This window comes from Pongo abelii, chromosome 1 (genome assembly GCF_028885655.2).
Source record: "Pongo abelii isolate AG06213 chromosome 1, NHGRI_mPonAbe1-v2.0_pri, whole genome shotgun sequence".
In the NCBI taxonomy this organism is placed as follows: domain Eukaryota; kingdom Metazoa; phylum Chordata; class Mammalia; order Primates; family Hominidae; genus Pongo; species Pongo abelii.
Window position 1 is genome coordinate 190617230 of NC_071985.2, and position 23789 is coordinate 190641018.

General features: G+C 43.0%; 1 protein-coding gene across 3 annotated transcripts; it reads right to left on the reverse strand.

The window, feature by feature from the left end:
• Nucleotides 1-677: 677 nt before the first annotated feature.
• On the reverse strand, nt 678-23451 carry ERMAP (erythroblast membrane associated protein (Scianna blood group)). 3 transcript variants are annotated; one of them, XM_054536786.1, is made up of 11 exons: nt 19947-23451; nt 15145-15229; nt 14560-14907; nt 10496-10612; nt 9895-9927; nt 8513-8545; nt 6782-6802; nt 5656-5676; nt 5531-5557; nt 5413-5439; nt 678-3164 (listed from the first exon to the last, which is right to left on the reverse strand). In XM_054536786.1, exons 2-11 carry the CDS (start codon nt 15227-15229, stop codon nt 2449-2451), a joined length of 1428 nt encoding a protein of 475 aa, XP_054392761.1. In that variant the 5' UTR covers nt 19947-23451; the 3' UTR covers nt 678-2448. The 3 variants fall into 3 exon arrangements, with proteins under 3 accessions (XP_054392761.1, XP_003775765.3, XP_054392771.1); XM_003775717.4 differs by having other exon boundaries at nt 15145-15234; XM_054536796.2 differs by lacking the exons at nt 5656-5676; nt 19947-23451 and having other exon boundaries at nt 15145-18488.
• Nucleotides 23452-23789: the final 338 nt, after the last annotated feature.

A 23789-nucleotide genomic window follows, 5' to 3' on the forward strand; every position in this document is an offset into this window, starting at 1 on the left:
TATATGTATGTATGTTGTATATAGTTGTAAGGTTATAATACATACATATATTGAAGTTATTTCTTGATGACATTAACATTCAAATCAGTAGACTGATATTTATATACATATATACATGTATAATACACATACATGTGTATATACATATACACATATATACATTAATGTATACATATGTGTATATACATGCATACATGTGTGAATATGTATTATACATACATGTGTATGTATACATATGCACATGCATACATGCTAAATACATATACATATATACACCTATATAATACAGATATGTATATATACACATACATATATACATGAGTATATGTGTATGTATGCATACATGTGTGTATATTATATGTATATTCATGCATGTATGTGTATATGTATGTATGTATTCTGCCTCCACAAGTTGACAATGTGAGTTAGTTTTAAGATTGGGATATTCAGGAATGCATGTTTGAAACTGAATATGGTTGAGTGAAATATGTGTGCCTGATGAACACTACTTGTTTATAAATTGATCAAATAAAATACTAGAGAGCAGACTCAGGAATAAAACTATGGCTTTAGTATGAAGGGTGGCTAAACCTTGCCTTGGGGGACTCAAAGCTCTTTGGAAACCAATCTCTTACCTTCCCCACAACTCCTCTTTCGCAATGAAAATAACAGCATACCAAAACACAAATACCAAACTTTTATTTTAAAACTGTACAAAAGCAAACAAAAAATTCCACTGAGTCACTGTGATAGTTAATCTTATGTATCAGCTTAACTGGGTCACAAGATGCCCAGCTATTTGGTCAAACATTATTCTGAGTGTTCCTGTGAGGGTGTTTCTCAATGACATTAACATTCAAATCAGTAGACTGAGTAATGCAGACCGTCCTCCCAAATGTGGGCGGGCCTCATTGAATCAGTTGAAGGCCCGAATAGAACAAAAGAGCTAACTCTGCCCTGACTAAGATAATTCTTCCTGCCTAATAGCCTTTGGACAGGGCCATCAGCTTTTTCCCTGCCTTCGGACTTGAATTAAACATCAGCTCTTCCTTGGTGTCAAGCCTGCTGCCATCAGACTGGAACTAAACCATCAGCTCTCATGGGACTCCATCTTGCTGACTTACCCTGCAGATCTTGGGATTTAACCGCCTCCATAATCATGTGAGCCAATTCCTTATAATAACCACCACCCCCCTGCCCCAATATATATTGATTCTATTTCTCTGGAAAACCTTGACTAATACAGGAACTAATGGAGAACTTCTGACAAACAGAAACATACAGTTCTGTTGGATAGAACTGTGTATTCATCTGCAAACTGATAACCAATATCTCCACGATTAGGCCAGATCGCATATGTGGTGTGACTTGAAAGTGACTAGGCTTCTGCAATACACACCCAAAAATCAAGGTCATTATTTCATCCTCACACCTAGTCTACCAACTTCCTATTTGAAATTAATACTCTCCAACCTAAGAGGCTGTTTGCTACACAAATAGTCAAGTATTCCAGTACAGTGGTCTTGTGGGGGGGAAAAAAAGCTTCTATGTTGGTGGTTAAAAGTGCCACTTTTTCTAGTTGGGCCTCTCTGAATCTCAGAAAGGGTTGGCACAACAGATTGATTCATAAGACAGTCACAACAGACTCAACAGACTGAGCCTCTGAAGGTCTAGGCCAAAGTCAGAGGGCAATACACAGCTGACCTCTCTGCAGCTGTGCTTCCCAGCTCCCTGATGTGCTCCTGAGGCTTTTCAGGATTATAGCAACTGTGTTTAAAGTCCCTGTACCTAGTTATCATCAACAGGCAGATTAACTTTTGAAAGCATGTACATTAGCTCTGGATATCAGCAAACTACATCATAAACAGCATCAAGAAAATAGAAAAGGATGGTATGTTTTACTCATCAGCCTTTCCCAACTCATTCCTGAAGGAAGAGGGAAAGAGTGAGTGGTCTAAAACATGCTTGCTTTTAGAAAGCTGACTTTGGGGGGCAGAGGCCAGAACTGAGAGAGAGAAAGAGAGAAAGGCAGTCCTCAATGGGATAAGTAAGAAGTCAGGGACTGGGGGCCATAACTTCTTGACTAAAGCTTGAGGGCAGGCTGATGCAGAGAAAGTGTCTTCTAAATAACCCCTGGAGTAGAGAACTCTTTTCCCTGAACCTGTGCTGTATCTTGGTAACACATATTCAACATCTCCACCTACACCTAAACTGATTGTTTGGTTTCCAGGAATCCTCCCTCCAGATCACTGGGAACTTCAATTCCTTAGAAGAAAGGTAAGCTTCAGAACTGGGTCCTGGGAGAAAATTGGTACAAATAGAAACCACAAAAGGGTCTGGATTTGGGTTAAGGTGAAGAGACGTTCCATAATCATGGGGTTGGGCCAGGCGACTGAAGTCCAGGGTGCTGGGCTGGATGGTGATGGGAGCAGGTAATGTGGCATATCCCTAAAAAGAAGGAACCTTGAGCCCCTGAAGGGCTGGGCCAAGGTCAGAGGGCAAGGACAGGATTATATCCTTCAGCTCTGGGGCCTTTGGGGGTAGTAAGGAAGAGTTCACCTTCAGGGACACATCTCCATTAGCATGGCCTTTCCCTTCTGGCTTGGGGACAATTGATTCCTCTGATTTGTGTAGTTCTGAACAAATGACTAGAGGTGCTGTGTTTTTTCCTCCATCATGAAGGCAAGGTTCAAAGAAAGGGCGAAGGGGGCCAGAGAAATTGTGGGTGAAAGTAAAGATGTGGGACTTGTCGGTCACATTGTAGAAAGAGATGACTCCTGCTTCATAGTCCAGGAAAATCCCCACACACCGTGGAGGCTCTTTAAGGCGGAAGGAGGTCTGCGGGGATGTGAGAGCTTCATACTCATTCCCACGACTCTGTCGCAGAAGCCAATGTCCATTGGCAGGTGAGGCAGTAACCTTCCCCTTCCTGCTCACTGACTCACTACATACCCCAAGAATCCATTTGGTCTTGTCTCCTACATACACCTCCCAGTAGTGGCAGCCAGTTGTAAAGTACTCAGAGCCTAGGATGCTGACAACGAAATCAAATCTCTGGGGGTTGTCAGGTACAGGCTGCCGTCTGTCTCCAAGCCTTACACATCTTTGGTCCTCAGAAAGGATGAGTTTGGGATGTGCTGTGTCTGGGTCCAGGGTCACTGCCACTGCAAAGAGACACAGACAGGTGAGGCTTGGAAGCCTAGGTCTTAAGGGATTTGGGGATGGCTTTGGAGGGAAAAAGAATCTTTAGGTCTGCCATCACTGTCATTAGCCTATTTTAGTTCATGGATTCCCGCCCCCACCATGTGTACTGGAACCAAAGAATATTCTCTTTCAAAGAATAGGTCTCCTGGTCGATTACTAAGTAATAGAAGAAAAAGTTCTTCATCCGTCTGTGAAGCTGCCTTAATCCTTAGGAAATAACTACCTGCTATGATTTAAGTGTGTCCCTCAAAAGTTCACGTGTTGGAACCTTAATCCCTCATTGCTGCAGTGTTCAGAGGTAGGGCTTAGTGGGAGGTGTTTGGGTCCCTCACAAAGGGATGAATGCAGTTTTCACAAGACTGGGTTTATTTCTCTGGAGAGTGGGTTATGATAAAGCAGGTCAGGGCACTTTGTCTCCTCTCTGCTTTTGCAGGCACTCACTTGCCCTTCTATTCTTCCAGAAGCAACTATCACCATACTATGAAGTAGCACAAGCCTTTCACCAGATACAGTCACCCAATCTTGGACCATCCAGCCCTGAGAACCATGAGCTAAATAAACCTCTTTCCTTGATAAATTACCCAGTCTTGGGTATTCTGTTATAGCAACAGAAAACAGAGTAAGACACCACCTTTGTCTTTGATGTTCCAAAATAATCAAATGTATGATGATAAATACAGGGTTTGTTGTTAGATCCTGTAGCCACATAGCATGTTTGAATCCCAGCTCTGCCACATGCTAGTTATGTGACCTTGGGCTTGTTATTCATCTCTGAACCTTAGTTTCGTCATCTGTAAAATGGAAATAGTAACAGAACCTGTGTGGTAGAGCTATTGTGCAGACTTGATGAACTCATGATATAGTACCTCATTCCTACAGTGAGTGCATGATGTTCATTTTGTCACCTAAAATTATTACTTGTAATTATCTGCTTTATTTTATTTTATTTTATTTTATTTTATTTTATTTTATTTTATTTGAGGCAGGGTCTCACTATGTTTCCCAGGATGGAATGCAGTAGGTATTCATGGGCATGCAGTCTAACACACTACAGCCTTGAATTCCTGGCCTCAGGTGAACCTCCCACTGCAGCCTCCCAAGTAGGTAGGACTAAATTATTATTTTTAAATGTTAATATAAAGAGAAGGAGTCTTCCTTAAAATTGTGGATTATGAGTGTCACAGTGAGTCTCCTTCCTTCCCCAAATACAGGAAACAGGTTCTTCTTGGAGAGTTAAGTCCATAAACCATATGCAGTTGAGGTGGTGGCAATAAGCCAGACTGTAAATGTGAGACAGAAGGGTTTGTAAGTTCCCAGAATGCCAGCCAAGGTGACCTGGAGTTCTCTCGAGTGGCCAACTCATAATTTGTTGTACTCTGCCTGAAGGAAGATGGTGTGAACAGGAGGAGGATAAAAGCCTAGAAAATTGATAAGGATCCCAAAGCAGTGAAAAAAACAGATCCCATTTGAACAGCAGCAAAAAATGCAAACTATTTAGGAATACATTGAAAGAGAGGTGCAAATCTTTTCATAATATATATTGTTGGGGCATCTGCTCAACCCATTCCCTTCTTCTCTGACAATCTCAATCACCACCCCTGAGCAAATTGGTCTGCAGAGAAAGAAGAAAAAGCATATGTGTAGAAAGAGGCAGAAGCAGTGGCTATTTATCTGGTTGTGGGATAGGAAGGACTTCCCAAACCTGAAAGCATGGAAGAGACTACACAGAAAAAGATGAATGAATTTGACTACGTAAAAATAAAACACTTATGCATCAGAAAAATACTATAAGGAAGTGCAAATGAAAAATAATTGGTGACAAATATGACAAAGAGCTAATATACTTTATCTAGAAAGAGTCTTCACAAATCAAAAAATAGCCCAAATAGAAAGGAACAGACAAGTCACACAAAGAAGAAATACAAATAACTGAGAAACATAGGAAAAATCTCAAAAATCACAGAAAACCCTTAAGAAGACCAAACCTAATATTTATCAGTGCTCTAAAAGAGGGGATACTTTCTAAATCTAAATATGACCTCAAGATCGATCACAAAGATTTTTTTAATTTGATAGGCAGATATACAGATTTGATTTACAAATTTTTAAATTACATGCATTCCAGAGGAATGGAACAAAATCTAAGGTTACAAAGCCATAAGGAGGATGTGCTCTGAAATATGGACCTATTTGATTGGTATAACTTACCAAAATGCAACCGGGCTCTTCTCCAGCCTGAAAAATGAGAAAAGGGGATCAATAAAGCACTGGAGACATCAACAACTCCCGTAGGGTGGTGGTCAAATGTGGAGAAAGTGCATCTCACCTGAGTTTGCTGCAGCTCTTTTCAACTCTATGAAAGAAGAAACAAGGGGAATGAGCTATCACTGCAAATATTAGGGCAACAGGAGATAAGTTGGTATGGAAGTTACAAGAACATGGGAAACTTACTCAGTTCACTCCGGAGTTTCTCTAAAGAATGAAAACAATTTGGCAAATCAGAAGGAGGGCCTCTATGTAGAGGCCCTCCCATAATGCTACGGTCCCATCCCAACCATGAGCAGATAGATACTCAGTAGCCATACCCTGGAACTTCCCCAGAAGAGTTTGCAAGAGCAATAGATCCCAGCTGTGGACCATGGGAGTATCCCCAAAGATACTGCAGAGGATCAGCAAATTCCTATGTGAGCCAAACCTTATCTGCAGGCTAAATAAATAACACATCTCACACCTACAGGTAATGACAACATAAATGTATGTAGATGTTGTAGGAAATATTACTTCATTTAAAACTATCACTGAGTATTGGACTTTGTGATCATGTATATTTTCTCAATGTAATAATAATGCATAGATATGTCACATGTCTACAGATTTATTTTTATTTTGAGACAGAGTTTCGCTCTCGTTGCCCAGGCTGGAGTACAATGGTGCAATCTCGGCTCACTGCAACCTCCGCCTCCCAGGTTCAAGCGATTCTCCTACCCCAGCCTCCCAAGTAGCTGGGATTACAGGCATGCACCACCACACCCAGCTAATTTTGTATTTTTAATAGAGACGGGGTTTCACCATGTTGTCAGGCTGGTCTCAAACTCCTGACCTCAATTGATCCACCCGCCTTGGCCTCCCACAGTGCTGGGATTACAGGCATAAGCCACTGCACCTGGCCAGATTTTTTTTTAATGTTAAAAAGAGGTCCTCACACATGAAATGATGGAGAAGTACTGCTCCAGCATATTCAGTTTAATGAGGATCCCGTCCTCCTGGACCCCATCTAAGGAAATGTCATGCCTGGGTGATAAAAGGGACTTCCAGATGGCTTTACCTATGGGAGGTGCATCTATCTCTTCTTGGTGAAATGTTTTCCATTTAAAGACTAAATAACAGTTGTGCAGGAAAGAGGAGCAGAGAATACTTGAGAAAAGAGGCCTTCGAGAGCCAAGAAAGCCCCAGTCCCCGTGGCTTGAATTACCAGTACCCTCTCCCTTCTGCCCCAGGAAGTGAAACTGAGATGCTCATCCTAAAGCAAAGGTGTCAGCAGAAGGAGCTTGTGCCATGGATGAGGAGCAGAACTTACTGAGAGCTTTATGGAGTTTTCCTAAAAACCAGAAAGAGAGAGAAGAGTGAGTGATCAGATCCTGCCTCTTTTTCCTCAGAGCTGTGGAAGCCTCATCACTCCACCCCACAAGATTAAAATGATGGTGACGCTTCTATGTCCCTAGTCCAGCTCCGTGTCCCAGAGTTCAGACCCAGAAATCTGATGGTGCTGGTGACACTGTCCCAGTGACCCAGCCTGCCTGGGACTTTGGTTCCTCCTTCCCCTTCCCCTCCTTTTCATCTGTCTGGTTTCATTTCTGCTGTCTGCATGAGTGTTTCTATATGTTTGTAACTGCAGTACATGAGTGTATGCACTGCTGTCCTTTTATAGCCCAGTGTTTATGGTATCTAAGGTGTAAAACTAGCTAAAGGCCTAGCATGAACTTCTTAATATGGCTTTATTATTCTCCACAGTAACTCCCCTGAGGTTATAAATTTCACAAATTGAAGGTCCCAGAAGATTTGGGGACATATGTGTATGAGACATGTTTCCAGGGAGTACTTGCGGCTTCTCTGGAGGGCCATGTGGCCCACATTTCCTCCTACCCAGCATTGGCCCTGCCGGACAATTGAAGTTATACATCCTGAGTCCACCACCAGTCCCTGTGCTAAGGGCTGGGCATGTGTTAGGCATTAGGCATTGGAGCAATGCAGCCAAATACGACACGACTCGTAAGGAGCTTATGGTTTATTGTTACCATCTCCACTACTAACAGCTTCCATTTACTGTCTTCTGTGCTTATACTGAAGTAGGCACTGAATCCTCTCAATAATGTGAGGTGCCTAGAATTATTATTGCCATTTTATAGGGGGGTGGTCTGAGGTTCAAAGGGACACAAAATTTGCCCAAGGTCTTCCAGCTAGTAAGTGACCAAGGAGGCAGGATTCAATCTAAGTCTGTCTGACTCCTGAGTCGGAGGCCCTCTCCCTTACCCCACACTGTTCCCTCTCCGCTTGAGCAGAACAGCCAGTGTCTGCCAGATACACGCCACACTTGCACCGGCTTGGAGAAAATGTAAGGAGGGAAGAGAGGAGACACTGAAATCATTGAATCTGGAGTCATCTGAGCCAGTGACTTGTCTTCCCAGATAGACTTCAACCAGGTGTCCAACTCAGTGGCCCACAGTAAATGTCAAATTAATGAAGACAAAATGGCAATAAGGAAAAGGAGTTCCAGGCACTGTGACAGATTTTTTTTTTTAAGGTTGCCTGTTTTAACACTGAAAACAATCAGGTAAGGGGAAGTTATCTGCATTTTGCTGATGAGGAAACCAAAACCTAAGTGGCAGACCAATGATCTGAGGTGTCACTGACCTCAGAGCCTGCGACCCTTCCTTTGTATCACACCACCTCTCTATGCAAAGGTTGTGTGGATTCTTGAAATTTCCATACATCCCATATGACCACATTAATATACTTTTCAATAATATGTAGACTTCTTTTTAAAATGATTGGCGGAAAGGCTAATGAAGGGAGTTTATGGTAATCTAGGCCTATGAATTTTGACCTGGGCACCTCCTCACCCACTACCACCAGCTCCATAGCCCCTTGACATTGCAAACTAAATTCCAATAATATCAATGGAGGATATATGTGTGCATATGTGTACAGTATTATAAAAATAGACTTATAATAATGACTGTCAACATTTACATAGAAAAATAAAGAATGTGTTTTTTGTTCCCTACCCCTTACTCTTTTATATCATTACCTTTTTCTTTAGCATGGTCTGAAAGAAGATTGTCTAGAGGAAGAAAGGAAAAGATAATGAGATTTTTTGCCACTGCCTTGAGGGTCCCTGATTCCTATTGATTTTACCTGCCTTTGGACCTGTCCACCTCTATCTTCACCTCCACCTCCCTGATCCGGTCTCCAATCAACTCTCATCTGGACAACAGAAATGGCAGCCCAAATTGTCTCCCACATCCTGTCTTACTCCCTCTAGTCTCTACTAACCTCTGCAGCCTGAGAGAATTGTTTAGTTTTTTTTTTAAAAACAAAACAAAACAGAGTCTTGCTCTGCCGCCCTGGCTGGATTGCAGTGGCACGATCTCGACTCACCGCAACCTCCGTCTCTGGGGTTCAAGCAATTCTCCTGTCTCAGTCTCCTGGGTAGCTGGGATTACAGGCACGCACCACCATGCTCCACTAATTTTTGTATTTTTAGTAGAGACAGGGTTTTGCCGTGTTAGTCAGGCTGGGCTTGAACTCCTGACCTCAGGTGATCCACCCTCTTTAGCCTCCCAAAGTGCTAGGATTACAGGCGTGAGCCACCACGCCCGGCCAAGTTTTTCAAAGCACAGTTCCATCTGATATCCCCATTCCTTGCTTTACCACTGCTCTTAGGAGAATGACTAAAATGCTGAATGTGACCCACCAGGCCTCAGGAGGCTCAGCTCTGCCTAACTCCCCAGCCTCACCCCTGCCACTTTTCCCCTCGCTCCTGCACCTCCTCAGCTCCCCAGTGAGTGCTGCTTTCCCCGACCATGCTTCTCTCTGAAGCTGTTCTTTCTGCGGTGGCTTGTTTTCCATTCCCTCTTCACTCATGACTTCTAGTCCTTCAGGACAAACTTCACACCTTCAAACCTCAAGCTTGGTTGGTTCGTTCTGGTCATAGCCTTCACAGAACCAGGAGCTTTCTTGTGTAGCGTTTGTATACATTTATTTGTGTTAACTATTTAATTCATCTCATTTCCCTGACTACACTGAAAGTTCCAGGAGGGCAAAAACTGTGTCTGCTTTTACTCACTATTGCATCCCCAGAATCTAGTATTGTCCAGGGCATTTGGCAGATAATTATCAAGTATTTGTTGAACAAATAAAAGCTTCCCCCATGTTCAACCTACTCGACTCCCACAGAGTAAGATAAAGCAATGAGCTCACAGGCAAAAATCATTAAACATACAGGAAGGCAAAGCTATTACAAGTAAGAGGCAGTAAAAACTAGAAGCAACGGATTTAGACATTGCCACCACCACTAAGGATAGCAGATAATGGAATTTTCAGGAACAGAATCCAGGTTAGTGGGTATGGGGGCACAGAAATTAACAACAAAAGAAACATCTCCCCTGCTCCCCAGCCAAGAACACTTACCCACCTCCGTCACATGTTCATAGAGAAGCTTCTCTAAAAGGGAGAGAGAAATGTCAGCTCAGCTTAGGAAGGGCTTTTTCTAACAGGCACAAGTGTCCCAAGATGCCCCAAGCTGCCTGAGTAGGACTGACTCCTTGTCACTGCAGGTAAGTGGGCATTTGAAAGGATTAGAGAGTCTTCATCAGATAAGGGCAGGAGTGTTGGATTACATGACTGTGACTTTCAAAGTCCCTTGCAGCCCTGAGATCCTGTGAAATGTGACCATTTTATATGAGAGTCTTATCCAATGGATATAATTGGATTTCTTTATTAAAAGGCTGTAATTCATTTCTTAATTAGAAGGCTGGCATAGTCGGTTATTTTCTTATTTTTCAAAGGATGAGAATTTACAGCTCTGCCCAGGGGTCTTTCTGCAGTTTATTGAACTCCCTTTGCAATGTGTGTCCCCAGGGCATGGCTCTACCAGTTTTCTCCCAGCCAACTTGCAGTGTCCCCAACCTATGGACAAGTGTCATGTCTACATCTACTTCCGTCTGGCCCTTTCCCAGAGCAGTCATAGTCCCACTTCCTACCAGTCTGAGCTCCCTTACCATTTAATTACCTTTTGATCTTCTTTGCTTCCAGATAAGGCAAAGGCACACCTTGATAAGAAGTACCAGGACAGGCAGGATCACAGCCAGAGCCACTGCTGAGGGGGAGAGACTCCCCACAGATGGGGCTGAAACAGAAACCACCAACGACTGACTTCAGGGAGATGTCTAAGAGCTTCTGGCATGCCTCAGATGGCAGGCGGCTCCGGCACATCCCAACTGTCTCCATCACCTCTAAGGGAGAGACCTCCGGCCAAGAGGCTCTTTGCTTCTCTTGGTAACTCAAGCCCTGGATGGCATTAAAGATAACTGAGGCTGGGAACGGTGGCTCACACCTGTAATACCAGCACTTTGGGAGGCAGAGGCAGGAGGATCATCTGAGATCAGGAGTTCAAGACCAGCTGGCCAACGTGGGGAAACTCCGTGTCTATTAAAAATACAAAAATTAGCCAGATGTGGTGGCGGGCGCCTGTAATCCCAGCTCTTCAGGAGGCTGAGGCAGGAGAATCCCTTGAACCCAGGAGGCAGAGGTTGCAGTAAGCCAAGGTCACGCCATTGTACTCCAGGCTGGGTGACAAGAGTGAAACTCCATCTCAAAAAAAAAAAAAACAAAAAACTGAGATGTTCCTCTCTTGGGAATGGTTTGGATGGTCCTGCCTCAAGATGATGACTTAAACAAACTTCTTGACCACAGTCTCATCCTGCCCTATAATTCAATGGAAAAATAAGCCTGGGACTTCAGAGGACTGAAGGCACTCTCCTCACTACACACCTCCAGTATTCCCAGGAGTACCTGCCTGTTTACCCCTGTCAATCCTCACTCTGCTCTAGAAGAGCAGGCAGCAACCTCTTTGCCCTGAGCACTGTCCACGGGGGCAAAGCAATTTCTATGATGCCACAGCAGTAGGCCTGAAGCCTAGGCAGGAGAGAAAGGGGAAAAGAAAGAGGAAATAGAGAGGAAACGAGCAGAAGCGGGCTATGGGTAGAAGTGGTTAAGAGCCTAAGCCAGGGGTATGTCCTTGCTCAATGCTGTGTGACCCGAAGCAGGAGACTGAGCCCCTCCAAGCCCATTGTCCCTCATCTGTAAAATGTGTGCATGACAGGGCTCCTTATCTCTTTGAGGTTTGGAGAGATTTAAAGAGGTCAGTCATATAAAGCATTCAGTCTCCTAAGTAGCTGGGATTACAGGCACATGCCACCATGCCTGGCTAATTTTTGTATTTTTTTGGTAGAGACAGGCTTTTGTCATGTTGGCCAGGCTGGTCTCCAATTCGTTTCAAGGATCATTAAAAGGTTCAGGCCAGGTGTGGTGACTCACACCTGTAATCCTAGCACTTTCGGAGGCTGAAGCAGGAGAATCACTAAAGCTCAGAAGTTTCCGACCAGCCTGGGCAACATGGTGAGAACTCTACTTTATTATAAATAAAAAAGAAAAAATAAGTAAAACGTTCGAACCCTTGGACCCATTAATTCTACTTCCAGAAGCACATTCTAAAAAAAAAAAAAAAAAAAAAAAAAATCAAAATCACTTTCCAAAATATGTTCGAAGATGTTCATTGCACCCTTAATTATAATATGAGGAAAATTTGGAAAGCATCCAGATGCCCAGAAACAGGGCTTTGATTAATTTTATGATTCTATAGCCACATGGTGAAATACAATGCAGCCCTTAAAATCATATTACTTAGGGACATGGGCAAAGAAAACAAATGCTCATGACATCATAAGTGGAAAAAAATCCTGGGCACAAGAATACACATGTGTAAACATATACATGCTCAGAGATACATATATACAAAAAAGTCTTGCAAGAAAGATACAAAAATGTTAGCAGTAGTTCTTTCTAATTTAAGCTAGTATAGGCCATTTTTCAGTTTCCTTTAAATATTTTGGATTTTTTTCAAATTTTCTACAATATACATGCTTTATTCTTAGAATTTAAAAAAATTGAAAATTCCTCAAGAAGTTCCTACTAGGGTAGGAGTTTCCTCTGGAACCACCAGCGCCTTCAAATCTGTTTCCACCCCAGCTTTTACTTGCTATGACCACAGCTGTGGTCTTCTCTTGGCCAAGGGCCATGTTGTGGACGGTTCAGGACACATTCCCCAGTGTGCTGTCCCTGACTCTGCTAGACACTGCTGTTTGGAAGAGCCCAGCTTTTTCCAGAGAGTGGGCCTCTGACAGGGATGGAAGTACCCTGCCTTGAGGTTCTCTCCACTTGGCCCAGGGCTCTGGGAACCATCCCACCTATCTGCACACCAGCAGGGCCTCCGCCAGGGTGTGGTCCCGGCCAGAGCCCTCTTCCCCCACAGCCGCCTGTGATGAACAGGGGCAGCTGTTAATGGAACTTGAATGTTTGTCCTCTCTCCACCCTCTCCCCACACTCCTCCCAATGGGATAAGCCAGGCTCTAGCTTTATTCTCAGACATTTAAAAATTCACCCATAGCAATAACTGTATCACATGATTCAGATTCCTTTGGGCACCTCGGTCCCCTTTTAAAAATTACTTTTCAGCCAGGCATGGTGGCTCATGCCTGTAATCCCAGCACTTTGGGAGGCTGAGGCGGGTGGATCACCTGAGGTCAGGAGTTCGAGACCAGCCTGACCAACATGAAGAAACCCCATCTCTACTAAAAATACAAAAATTAGCCGGGCGTGGTGGCATATGCCTGTAATCCCAGCTACTCGGGAGGCTGAGGTAGGAGAATTGCTTGAACCTGGGAGGCAGAGGTTGTGGTGAGCCCAGATAGCATCATTGCACTCCAGCCTGGGCAACGAGAGCGAAACTCCGTCTCAAAAAAAAAAAAAAAAAGAAAAAGAAAAAAATAAATTAGCCGGCCATGGTGGCGGGCACCAGTAATCCCACCTAACTCGGGAGGCTGAGGCAGGAGAATCACTTGAACCCAAGAGGCGAAGTTGCAGTGAGCCAAGATTGCGCCAATGTACTCCAGCCTGGGCAACAAGAGTGAAACTCCATCTCAAAAAAAAAAAAAAAAAATTAATTTTCACCCCCAAAGGACTCCAAATTTGGAAAGTCTGTCTACCAACTACTGAGTGTTTTAAAGTAATTGATTCATCCCCACTTCATGGTGTGCAACTTCAAATTATGACCAAAAGATAATCAGCATGTGACCACGTGAAGCCAGTGTCATTCAAGCAAATGCAAAGACATGGTTTGGGTTGGGTTGAGTTGGGTTTGGTTTGGTAGACTGATTTTTTTAAATATTGGTAGACTGATTTTTGGTGGACTGATTTTCGGTAGACTGTTTTTTTAAAAATATTGAAGCTAGTTTGAGAACACTCTCAAACTGGGTGCAGTGGCTTACACCTGTAATGACAACACTTTGGGAGGCCAAGCGGGGAGGACTGCTGGATCGGAAACCAGTCTGGAAATCATAGGGAGACCCTGTCTCTACTAAAAGTAAAAAAAAAAAAAGAAGGCATGGTGGTGTACGTGTAGTCCCAGCTACTTGGGAGGCTGAGGTGGCAGGATTACTTGAGCCCAGGTGGTCGAGGCTACAGTGAGCTATGATTGTACCACTGCACTCCAGCCTGGGCAACAGAGCAAGGCCCTATCTCAAAACAAAAAACAAAAAACAAAAAAAGAGAGAAAACAAACAAACAAAAAAAAAACACTATGTCTCCGTTCCTAACCCTTTACGTTCTTAGGAACCCCAGGAGAGGACCCATTAAGTAAATCCTTGTCACAGCAGGGGATCTGTCCCTTGAAGACATTTCTTTACAGCCATGTAATGAGTTCCTTGATAATGGAGCATAGGAAGATGACCCAGGGAGGAAAAGCTATTATCTGAGCCTCCAAGCCCTATTTAACCAGGACCTGCATTGTACAGTGTTTTCCAAAGTCTGAGTTCCTTCCTTATCAGAAATGCCTGGGCCAGCTTCACAGCCTCAGGTGAGATCAATGGACATGGCTGGGTAAGGCTGAGCCATCTTGGCAAGTAAAAACTACATTGCAGATGAAAGAAAAGTCTAGACATAGAGAGACAAAGTAGGTCCTGATTGAGCTTGTCCAATTGCAACAAATGACCCTGGGCACCTCAAACCCTTTCTAACCTGCAACCTGCAGGATCACGGTGTCCTCTTTACTCAGATTTCCCACTTGGATCAGACATCGGTAAGACCCTTGGTCCTCAAGGCGCACGTCAAGGATCTGCAGAGTGACACTTCCCTCTTGGGCATCTCTCACCAGCACCGTCCTCCCCTTATATTCCGGCATCAGATCTTCATCCTGGTCCTTCCCATCCCGGAACACGTGAACAGCCTGGGAGCGCTGCGGGAATGGGGACCGCAGCCACCTCACCTCCTTGGGCACCGTCCCAGGCCAGAGGGAGAGAGGGCAGAGCAGCTCGGCTGTGCCCCCTAGCAGGGCCACGTGGAACTTGCCGGCATCCCCTGTGCGGCCTGGACAAAAAAAAAAGAGACAAGTCTGACTGGGAGGGAGAGCAGGAGAAAGCTTGGGAAGGGATGAGGAAGAGGATATCCTGGGGATGGACAGAGCTCAGGAAGGACTCTGGAAAGGATTGCCAGGGCCAGGGGAACAGAACCCCAAAAGACATAATGTTTCCAACCAAGCTTCCTTATTCTGGGGACACCAATATCACATGTACCAGGCAGGGAAAGAGGATCAGAAACTCCTACCTGACACATGCACAGACAGCCGGAGGAAGACGAGAGGGATGAGGCAGCCAGAGAGCCAGGAGCCGGCAGAACTCGCCATCTCCATCTGAACTAGGACAGACAGAGGGAGACAGCACAAGCAGGCTGATGGGCTTGGCTTGACAGAGGGTATAACCCAGGAGCTGAGGCCGAGACGGTATTGCTGGTGCTCTGGGATCACAAAGGCCGGGGCTCCAATCCCAGCTCTGCTACTTACCTCCTTGTGATATTGTGACCAAACTTCTCTGAGACTGTTTCTTCATCTTCAAAATGGGTAAAAGAACTGTGCCTCCTTGTGGGATTATGGCGAGGGTTGAAAGAGGTAAATGCTCACACAGAGGCTGGTGTGTTAAGTCTCTAAATGCCGTGAGTGAGGATGTCAGTGCAGATGAGATGAGTGAGGATCCAGAACTTATACCCAGAACTAACAAAGGAAACACCAGTAATGGCCTCTTTTTACAGTTGGTGTCCAAGGCCAGGCTTGGGAAATGCCTGTTTCAAGCCAATCTTTGCCCAAGATGCAGCCTGGAGGTTTCCCTGACAGCCCTTTCAAGTTTGACTCTTGATAAATAACAGATCAAGGCAGTGAGGTCCCTCCATGTCATCCTGAAGGCACTAATCCGACAAATTCAGGGTCTGGTGCTAGAAAGACCTGGGTTCAAATCTTAGCTCTGCCTATTACTAGCTCCGTGTCCCTAGGAAGGTTGCATAACATCTCTGGACCTCGGATTCTTAATCTATGAAGGGAAACTGTCCTCACAGATGAGTGTGAGGGTTCAAAAAGATACTGCCTGCCAGGCACTGGCCACAAATGCCTGGCAGAACAAGTGCTCGTAAGTGTGTAGTTGTTGTTATTATTACTAAGTGAGGAAAATTATCCCTAGCAGGTTCAGATGACCGTGTGCATGAATCACAGGGAGACCTTAAAGGACTTCCTCCTGTAAAGCTCTTTCCTCACCTATTTGCTACTGCCTGAAATTGCTTTAGCAGGAAACAGAATCTCTCATGCCACAAGTAAGCATAAAGTTTAAAATGTAAATACTCTAGGAAAAGGCAACTCATCTCTTAAATTCTCTCCAAGGTTCAAATCCTTTCCAAAGGGGAGGGTTTTGTATAAGTCAGCAGGCCCAGTCCCTGAAGGTTATGGAAAAGGTCGTGACACACGGAGGAGGTATCAAAGGGAGACTGGGAAACTGAAGATGAAGCTAGCGTTGAACACATTCTCATTTTGAACACCCAATTCTGGTTTCTCATGGCAAAAAGCGCACTGGTTTAGGGTTGTTCTTGTTTTTCTTTAAATCATATTTTATACAACATACCCCTCTAATCAAATGACCACATAGCACTAGGTCATAGTGAGGTTAGGATCACATTAGGACACATTTTTTTGTGACTGTCCCACCCACTTTCCTATAGGTTACTAGCTACTCAAAAACCGGACAAGAGTAGTTAAGTAAATGAGAAAAGCTCTCTATTTTATCAGTTATGGTTGAAGGTGGAAGTAGGGCCCAGGATTCCCTGGAGTTATCCCCAATCCCAAAACCCCTCAACTTTCTAGTGACTCTGAAGCACACCCTGAGTGGACATGCTCAGAGTGACCCAGAGCTCCAAGCTAACCCAAGGCTGCCTGAAATCGAATAGGAGGAGACCTCTATGGACCCATATTCCAAGATTCAGACAATCTATGAAGTGGTTAAGAAGGTGAGCTCTAGGCTGGGCATGGTAGCTCACGCCCATAACCCTGCACTTTCGGGAGGCCAAGGTAGGAGGATCACTTGAGCTCAGGAGTTAGAGACTAGCCTGGGCAACATAGTGAGACTCCATCTCTACAAAAAATAAAAGAAAATTAGCTTGGCATGGCGGCATGCACCTGTAGTCCTAGCTACTCAGGAGGTTGAGGTGGGAGGATTACTTGAGCCTGGGAGGTTGAGGCTGCAGTGAGCCGTGATTGTACCACTGCATTCCAACCTGGGTGACAGAGCAAGAGCTTGTCTCAAAAAAAAATAAAAATAAAAAAAAGAATGAGCTCTAGAGTCAGCCTGGGTTCAAGTCCTGGCTCTGCCATTTCCTAGCTGGTGGCCTTAGACAGGTTAGTTTACTTCTCCAAACCTCCTCTTGCTCACACATGAAATGAAGTTAATAATAGTACCTACCTCATAGATAGGGTTATAGTAAGGATCAAAGAAAATACATGTAAAATGATTTGCACCAGAGGCTGGAAATAAAAAGCAAATGAAGTCCTTCTGCTAGATTGTCACTCTATGTAAGAAGTGCTACCAGGTCCTTTTTTTCATATTTTCTTACACAGATGTAAGAACCATCTGGTCACCATACTGACCTCCAGGATTTATTCTTCTAACCTAGTTTGCCAGGATGGCCCCTTCCTCCATCTCTTCTAACATGTAACATATCAATATTATAGTAGTCAACATCCTATTAATGGCTGTGAAGTAACACTAAATCATAAATGTTTCTAATTATAATACTGCTCTAAATCAATAATAGTTCTTATTTATTGCATTTGTTGGTTCTCTATATATATTGTCTTCAGTACTGACAACATCTCTGAAAAGTAGGTATTATTCTCTTTTACACTTAGAACAGGAAAGGCAATCGTACACACTTCAGGGTACCATGCAAGTGAATTGCCAGGATCCTTTCTGGAAGCAGATAGAATGTAAAACATGGATAAACAGATGAATGAATGCATGCCTGCATAGCCCTGTATCATGAGTTATAAAATGAGCAAATGACCACCCCACTTTACCGAGTGATTATCATGGAACTCCTTTACAAAGAAATTTTCCCCAACAAATATAAAATATGATTTCACTTCCTAAAGTTCAATGTATATGCCACAGTTTGGGGCTTTTTCTGTCTTACTTATTGTAGGAAAATCTGGAAATGATCCAAAACAAGGACAAAAATTTCAAATCATCTCTAATTCTTCCACCCAAAGATAATGTTTCTATTAATATTCTTTCTATGCATGTACATAACTTTTTGTAAAACAAACAAACAAAAACTGTGACTGGGCACAGTGGCTCACTCCTGTAATCCCAGCATTTTGAGGTAGAGGTGGGAAGATTGCTTGAGCCCAGGAGTTTGAGACCAGCCTGGGCAACATGGCAAACCCCTGTTGCTACAAAAAAATACAAAAATAAATCAGCTGGCTATGGTGGTACGTGCCTGTGGTCCCAGCTACTTGGGAGGCTGAGGTAGGAGGATTACCTGAGCCCAGGAGGTTGAGGCTGCAGTGAGCCATGATCGCACCCCTGCACTCCAGTCTGGACGACAGGGCAAGACCCTGTCTTAAATAAATAAATAAATAAATAAATAAATAAATACTTTATATACTGTTTTGATACCTGATATTTTCACCAAGTGCCACATTATGTGCATTTCCCAAAGCAATCAAATCTTCTTTACATGACTTTAGGATTCCATCATGGACATTGAATTTTACAAATTAGGATACAAGATGTAAAAGCTTTAAAATAATTCTATATTGCGGACATTTAGGTTGTTTTCCAATATATCGCTATTATAAACATTGCTATAAGTGACAGTGGATTGAGGACTAGAATCAGACGGCTTAGTCCTAGTCTTGGCTTGGTCCCTTACTGCTCTGTGACTTTGTAACTTTTTTTTTTTTTTTTTTTTTTTTTGAGACAGAGTTTCACTCTGCTGCCAGGCTGGAGTGCAGTGGCACGATCTCAGATCACTGCAACCTCCCCCTCCCAGGTTCAAGCAATACTCTTGCCTCAGCCTCCAGAGTACCTGGGACTACAGGCGCGCACCACCACGCCCAGCTAATTTTTGTATTTTTAGTAGAGATGGAGTTTCACCATGTTGGCCAGGATGGTCTCAAACTCCTGACCTCGTGATCTGCCCACCTCGGCCTCCCAAAGTGTTGTAATTACAGGCGTGAGTCACCGCGCCCAGCCATGACTTTGTAACTTTACGCAAGTCACTTAGATTCTTAGGCCTTAAGTTTCCCATCTTTAAAATGGGAAGACTTTTCATCTGCACTGACAAATTGCCCTCCAGAAAGTCATATCAACTTACCAAAGTATCATATGAAATTTCTTGTTTTCCCACAACCTTACCATCACTGGATATTATCATTTAAAAAAAAATTTGCCAATTTTATGAGTAACAAAATGCCATCTCTTTTTTTTTATTTGATGGTGTTTCATTTCAATTTGTATTTCTTTGATTACTCACTGGTTATTTGGACTTTGTCAATTACCTGTCTATGTAATTTGTTCGTTTATCTATTGGGACATTTATTTCTTAATGGTTTGCAAAATTCTTCATATACTAACCATTTTTTTCCACTACACATGTTGGAAACATGGCAGTTATTTACATTTTAAGTTTGAAACAGTTTAATTTTTAAAACTTCTAAATCAGAAAAAAGATTGTAACAGATGTTCTCTTGACAATCCCAAGCAGTTTAATATGACCCTGCAAATCTGCAATTGATCAGTCTAAAAGCACACAGCACAGGGTCTAGCAAATAGTAAGAGCTAAATAAATGTTGGCTGTAATTTAATAATGATGACAATACTACTTAAATAAGAGTACTTCAACAAAACCCATCCAGCAATCTTGTCACTTGTCTCCTTTTGTGTTTCTTTAGTGATGGCTAACAACTGTCCCATTTCACCCTTGAAAATGTTCTTGTGTGTAAGGAGAAAGGGGATTATTTCTCTACTAAACCTGAGGATCCTGAGAAAGTTAAAGGACTAAAAAGCATGAAGAGAGAGGGGAGGACTCACCACCTTCTGGATCAGGGACGCTTGTTCCCCTCACAGGCAAAGCTGGAGTTTGCAAGCTGGGAACACTACTTCCCCATGCAGAGAGACCAGGGAGCAGGCAAGCGCATCAGGAAGGCCTAGGGATGTGGGCCGGGAAAAGTTCATATTTTATGAAATATGAGAGGCCAGGGCTCTCTCTGCCCCCACAGAACTCCCATCTCGCTGTCCCTGTAAACCAGCAAGCCACACCCTGTCTGTCTGCCCCTGATAAAAGAACAGAGCAAAGAGGAGGTTCCCAAAAGTGAGGGAACCACTGAGTATGACTGACTGGGTAGAAGGGACGTTTGCCCCTCCGCTCCCTTTCCCTCCAATGCTGCCAACAGTAATTCCCTTTGATGCGTTTTGATCCTATCACATTCTTTCTGAAAACCTTCCCCCTTTACTTTTCAAATCAGAGTAAATTGGAAGATTGGTTTCAAAGACATCCACCAATTAACCACCTTCTTTAACTCACTATCTTTATCTCCAGCTACACCCTGACATGTGCCTTCTGATAAGCAAGCTGTTTTCCAATATGTGATAAACGCTTCCCGCCTGTCTTGCTTTCATAATATCCTTAGCTGTATATTCATAATCTCCATAATTATATCATTAACAATACATTATACATTTTTATGTCCTTTGAACTTTATAAAGATGGAGCCCATTGTACATAATTCCCAATTATTCCCTTTTTTTATTCAACATTAGCTTCTGAGTCTAGCAGACATCTGTGGTGGCCCACACCATGTCCCCTCAGCCCACCCAATTTTGGTGTAGCTGAGACTTGCAGGCAAGCTGCTAGCATGTCACCTCATAGGCCATGGCATTTTTTTGCTTGCCTGTCTTGGGGCTTTCTACAAAGCCTTGGAAGGCTGTGCAGCCCAGGAGTTCACCAAAGCTAACACCTTGGAGACATAAACAACAGTGAGGGGAGTCAAGACAAAATGCTCCAGCCTTGCACCTTCAGCTCTGAGCTGTATTCGACATGATTCCTCCGAGTGCTCCCAATGGGTTCACAGTGGTAAGTAGCTCCATACTGCAGCTTTTATTGACTTTTCTTCCTTTTTTGCTCATTCCCATTTCTGCTTCCTGGGATTACTTCCTAAATACACTCTTGAACTGAAGGACTTGTCTCACACCTCACACTCTGAACACTGAAATTAATCCAGGTTGTTTCACAGAGCGCTAGGATATTCATTCACTGCTATATAGTAGACCATTATATAAATCTACCAACAGTTTCTCTCGTCCCTTAATGATAGAAATGTGGGTTGTTTCTGGGCTTTTGCTTTTATAAATAATACTGTCCTGAACATTTTTTTTTTTTTTTTTTGAGACAGAGTCTTGCTCTGTCGCCCAGGCTGGAGCGCAGTGGTACCATCTCGGCTCACTGCAAGCTCCGCCTCCTGGGTTCATGCCATTCTCCTGCCTCAGCCTCTGGAGTAGCTGGGACTACAGGCGCCCGCCACCACGCCCAGCTAATTATTTTTGTATTTTTAGTAGAGACGGGGTTTCACCGTGTTAGCCAGGATGGTCTCGATCTCCTGACCTTGTGATCCGCCCGCCTCAGCCTCCCAAAGTGCTGGGATTACAGGCGTGAGCCACCGCGCCCGGCCTCATGCCCTGAACATTCTTGATAGATATTTCCTGCTCACATGTGCAAGAATTTCTCTAGAGCACCAGTTCTTAATGTGTGGTCCACGAACACTTGAAGTCCCTGAGGCCCTATCATCCAGGTTAAAACTACATTCATCATAATAAAGACGTTATTTGCCTTTTTCACGGTATTGACATTTTCAAGGACACTGCAAAAGCAATAGTGGGTAAAACAGCTAGCACAAATCAGGAAGTGGCACCAAATTGTAGTAGAAGTTACAAATTTTATTAAATTTCAACTCTTAGATACACATCTTTTTAATAGTTTGTGTGACAAAATGGGAAGGATGCATAAACAGTTATGCTGCATATCAAAGTATGATGAATTTCTCGAGGAAAAAACCTTAAGTGATTGAGTTGTGAGCTGAAGTAATCGCTTGACTCATGGAGCACCATTCTTACCTGAAAGTACAGCTGAAAGACAAAGTATAATTATTCAGACTTGGATATTTAGCAGGCATTTTCTCTAAAATGAATAAAGTGCACCTGTCACTTCAGGAAAAGCAACTGACAGTGTTTGTTGTCAATGAGAACATTCAATCTTTTGAGCAAAGATTAGAATTTTGCAAGATTTTTATCTGCTGCTTGATACCCTCACAATAGCAAAAGACTTTTCTGATGAGATTGGTATTGGTATTAATAAATGTGATTTTTTGATGTTGTATAATGAAATGTGTCAACATTTAGAAGATCTGTATAAATCAGTGACTCAGCAATTTCCAAATGACCAATGGGTGTGTTGACAAAACCCTGCATGGGTAAAACATTCATTCAAAATGCAAGAAAAAACTGTGAGTGTTGCTGTAATAGAGTATAAAAAGGTCATTGCTATGGTTTCAGATTTCATGTCACAACTAAGCTTTAAAAAACTACCACTTGCTGAGTTTTGGTGTCTTATCAAAGAATATCCACGATTATCTGAAAAAGCTATTGAAATGCTCCTTTTCCAATTGCATACACTTCAACCACAAAACACACTGCAGCAGACTGAAAGATACAGCTGGCTTGAGAATACAGCTGTCTTCTATTAAGCCAGACATCTAAAATATGTATAGCCATTAAAAAGAATAAAATCCCATCATTCAAAGTGACATGGATGGAACTAGAAAACATTATGTTATGTGAAATAAGCCAGGCACAGAAAGTTAAACACCACATGTTCTCACTCATAGTTAGATGTTAAAAAAAAAAGAAAAAGTTAATCTCATAGAAGTGAAAAGCAGAACAGAGGTTACTAGAGGCTGGAGAGGGAAGGGGAGGATAGGGAGAGATTTGTTCAATAACACAAAATTACAGCTAGGTAGGAGGAACAACTTCTACTGTTTTATAGCACTGTAGGATGACCATAGTTAACAATAATATATTATGTAGTTTCAAATAAAGAAGAAAAGATATTGAATGTCCCCAAAACACAGAAATAATAAATGTTTGAGATGAATATGCCAATTACCCTGATCTGATCACTACACATTGTATGTATCAAAATATTACTCTGTACCCCATAAATATGTACCATATGTGTCAATTAAAAATTAATTAGGGCTGGGCGTGGTGGCTCACGCCTGTAATCCCAGCACTTTGGGAAGCTGAGCCAGGCAGGTCACCTGAGTTCAGGAGTTCAAAACCATCCTGGCCAACATTGTGAAATCCTGTCTCTACTAAAAATACAAAAATTACCCAGGCGTGGTGGCACATGCTTATAATCCCAGCTACTCAGGAGGCTGAGGCACAGAATTGCTTGAACCTGGGAGGTGGAGGTTGCAGTGAGCCGAGATCACATCACCACACTCCAGCCTGGGCGAGAGAGTGAGATTCCGTCTTAAAAAAAAAAAAAAAATTAATTTTTTAAAAAGGATTTATATAAATATAAAGCAGTGCCACTCTTCTCAGTAATATTTTTGTTTCAAAAAAGTTGCTTTTCATAAATATATGTTTTGTTATGTAATTTATTATTTTTATTTTTAAAAGAAGTAATAATTATATTTAATTTTTCTGTTTTCATTTTTTTTTTTTTAGAGCTAGGGTCTAGCTCTGTTGCCCAGGCTGGAGTGCAAAGGCACAATCATAGCTCACTGCAGCCTTGAACTCCTAGGCTCAAGTGATCCTCTTGCCTCAGCCTCCCTAGCAGCTAGGACTACAGGCGCATGCCACCAAGCTCAGCTATTT

Bases quoted from the DNA above. Each gene is read 5' to 3' on its own strand.
- ERMAP (XM_054536786.1), bottom strand. From the start codon at position 15,229: ATGGAGATGGCGAGTTCTGCCGGCTCCTGGCTCTCTGGCTGCCTCATC. The intron at 10,613-14,559 runs GTTAGAAAGGGT...TTTCTGTTTCAG, and splicing joins CGTGATCCTGCAGGTTGCAG to CCCCATCTGTGGGGAGTCTC. The intron at 3,165-5,412 runs GTAAGTTATACC...GTCTCTTTGCAG, and splicing joins AAGAGCCCGGTTGCATTTTG to TGGCAGTGACCCTGGACCCA.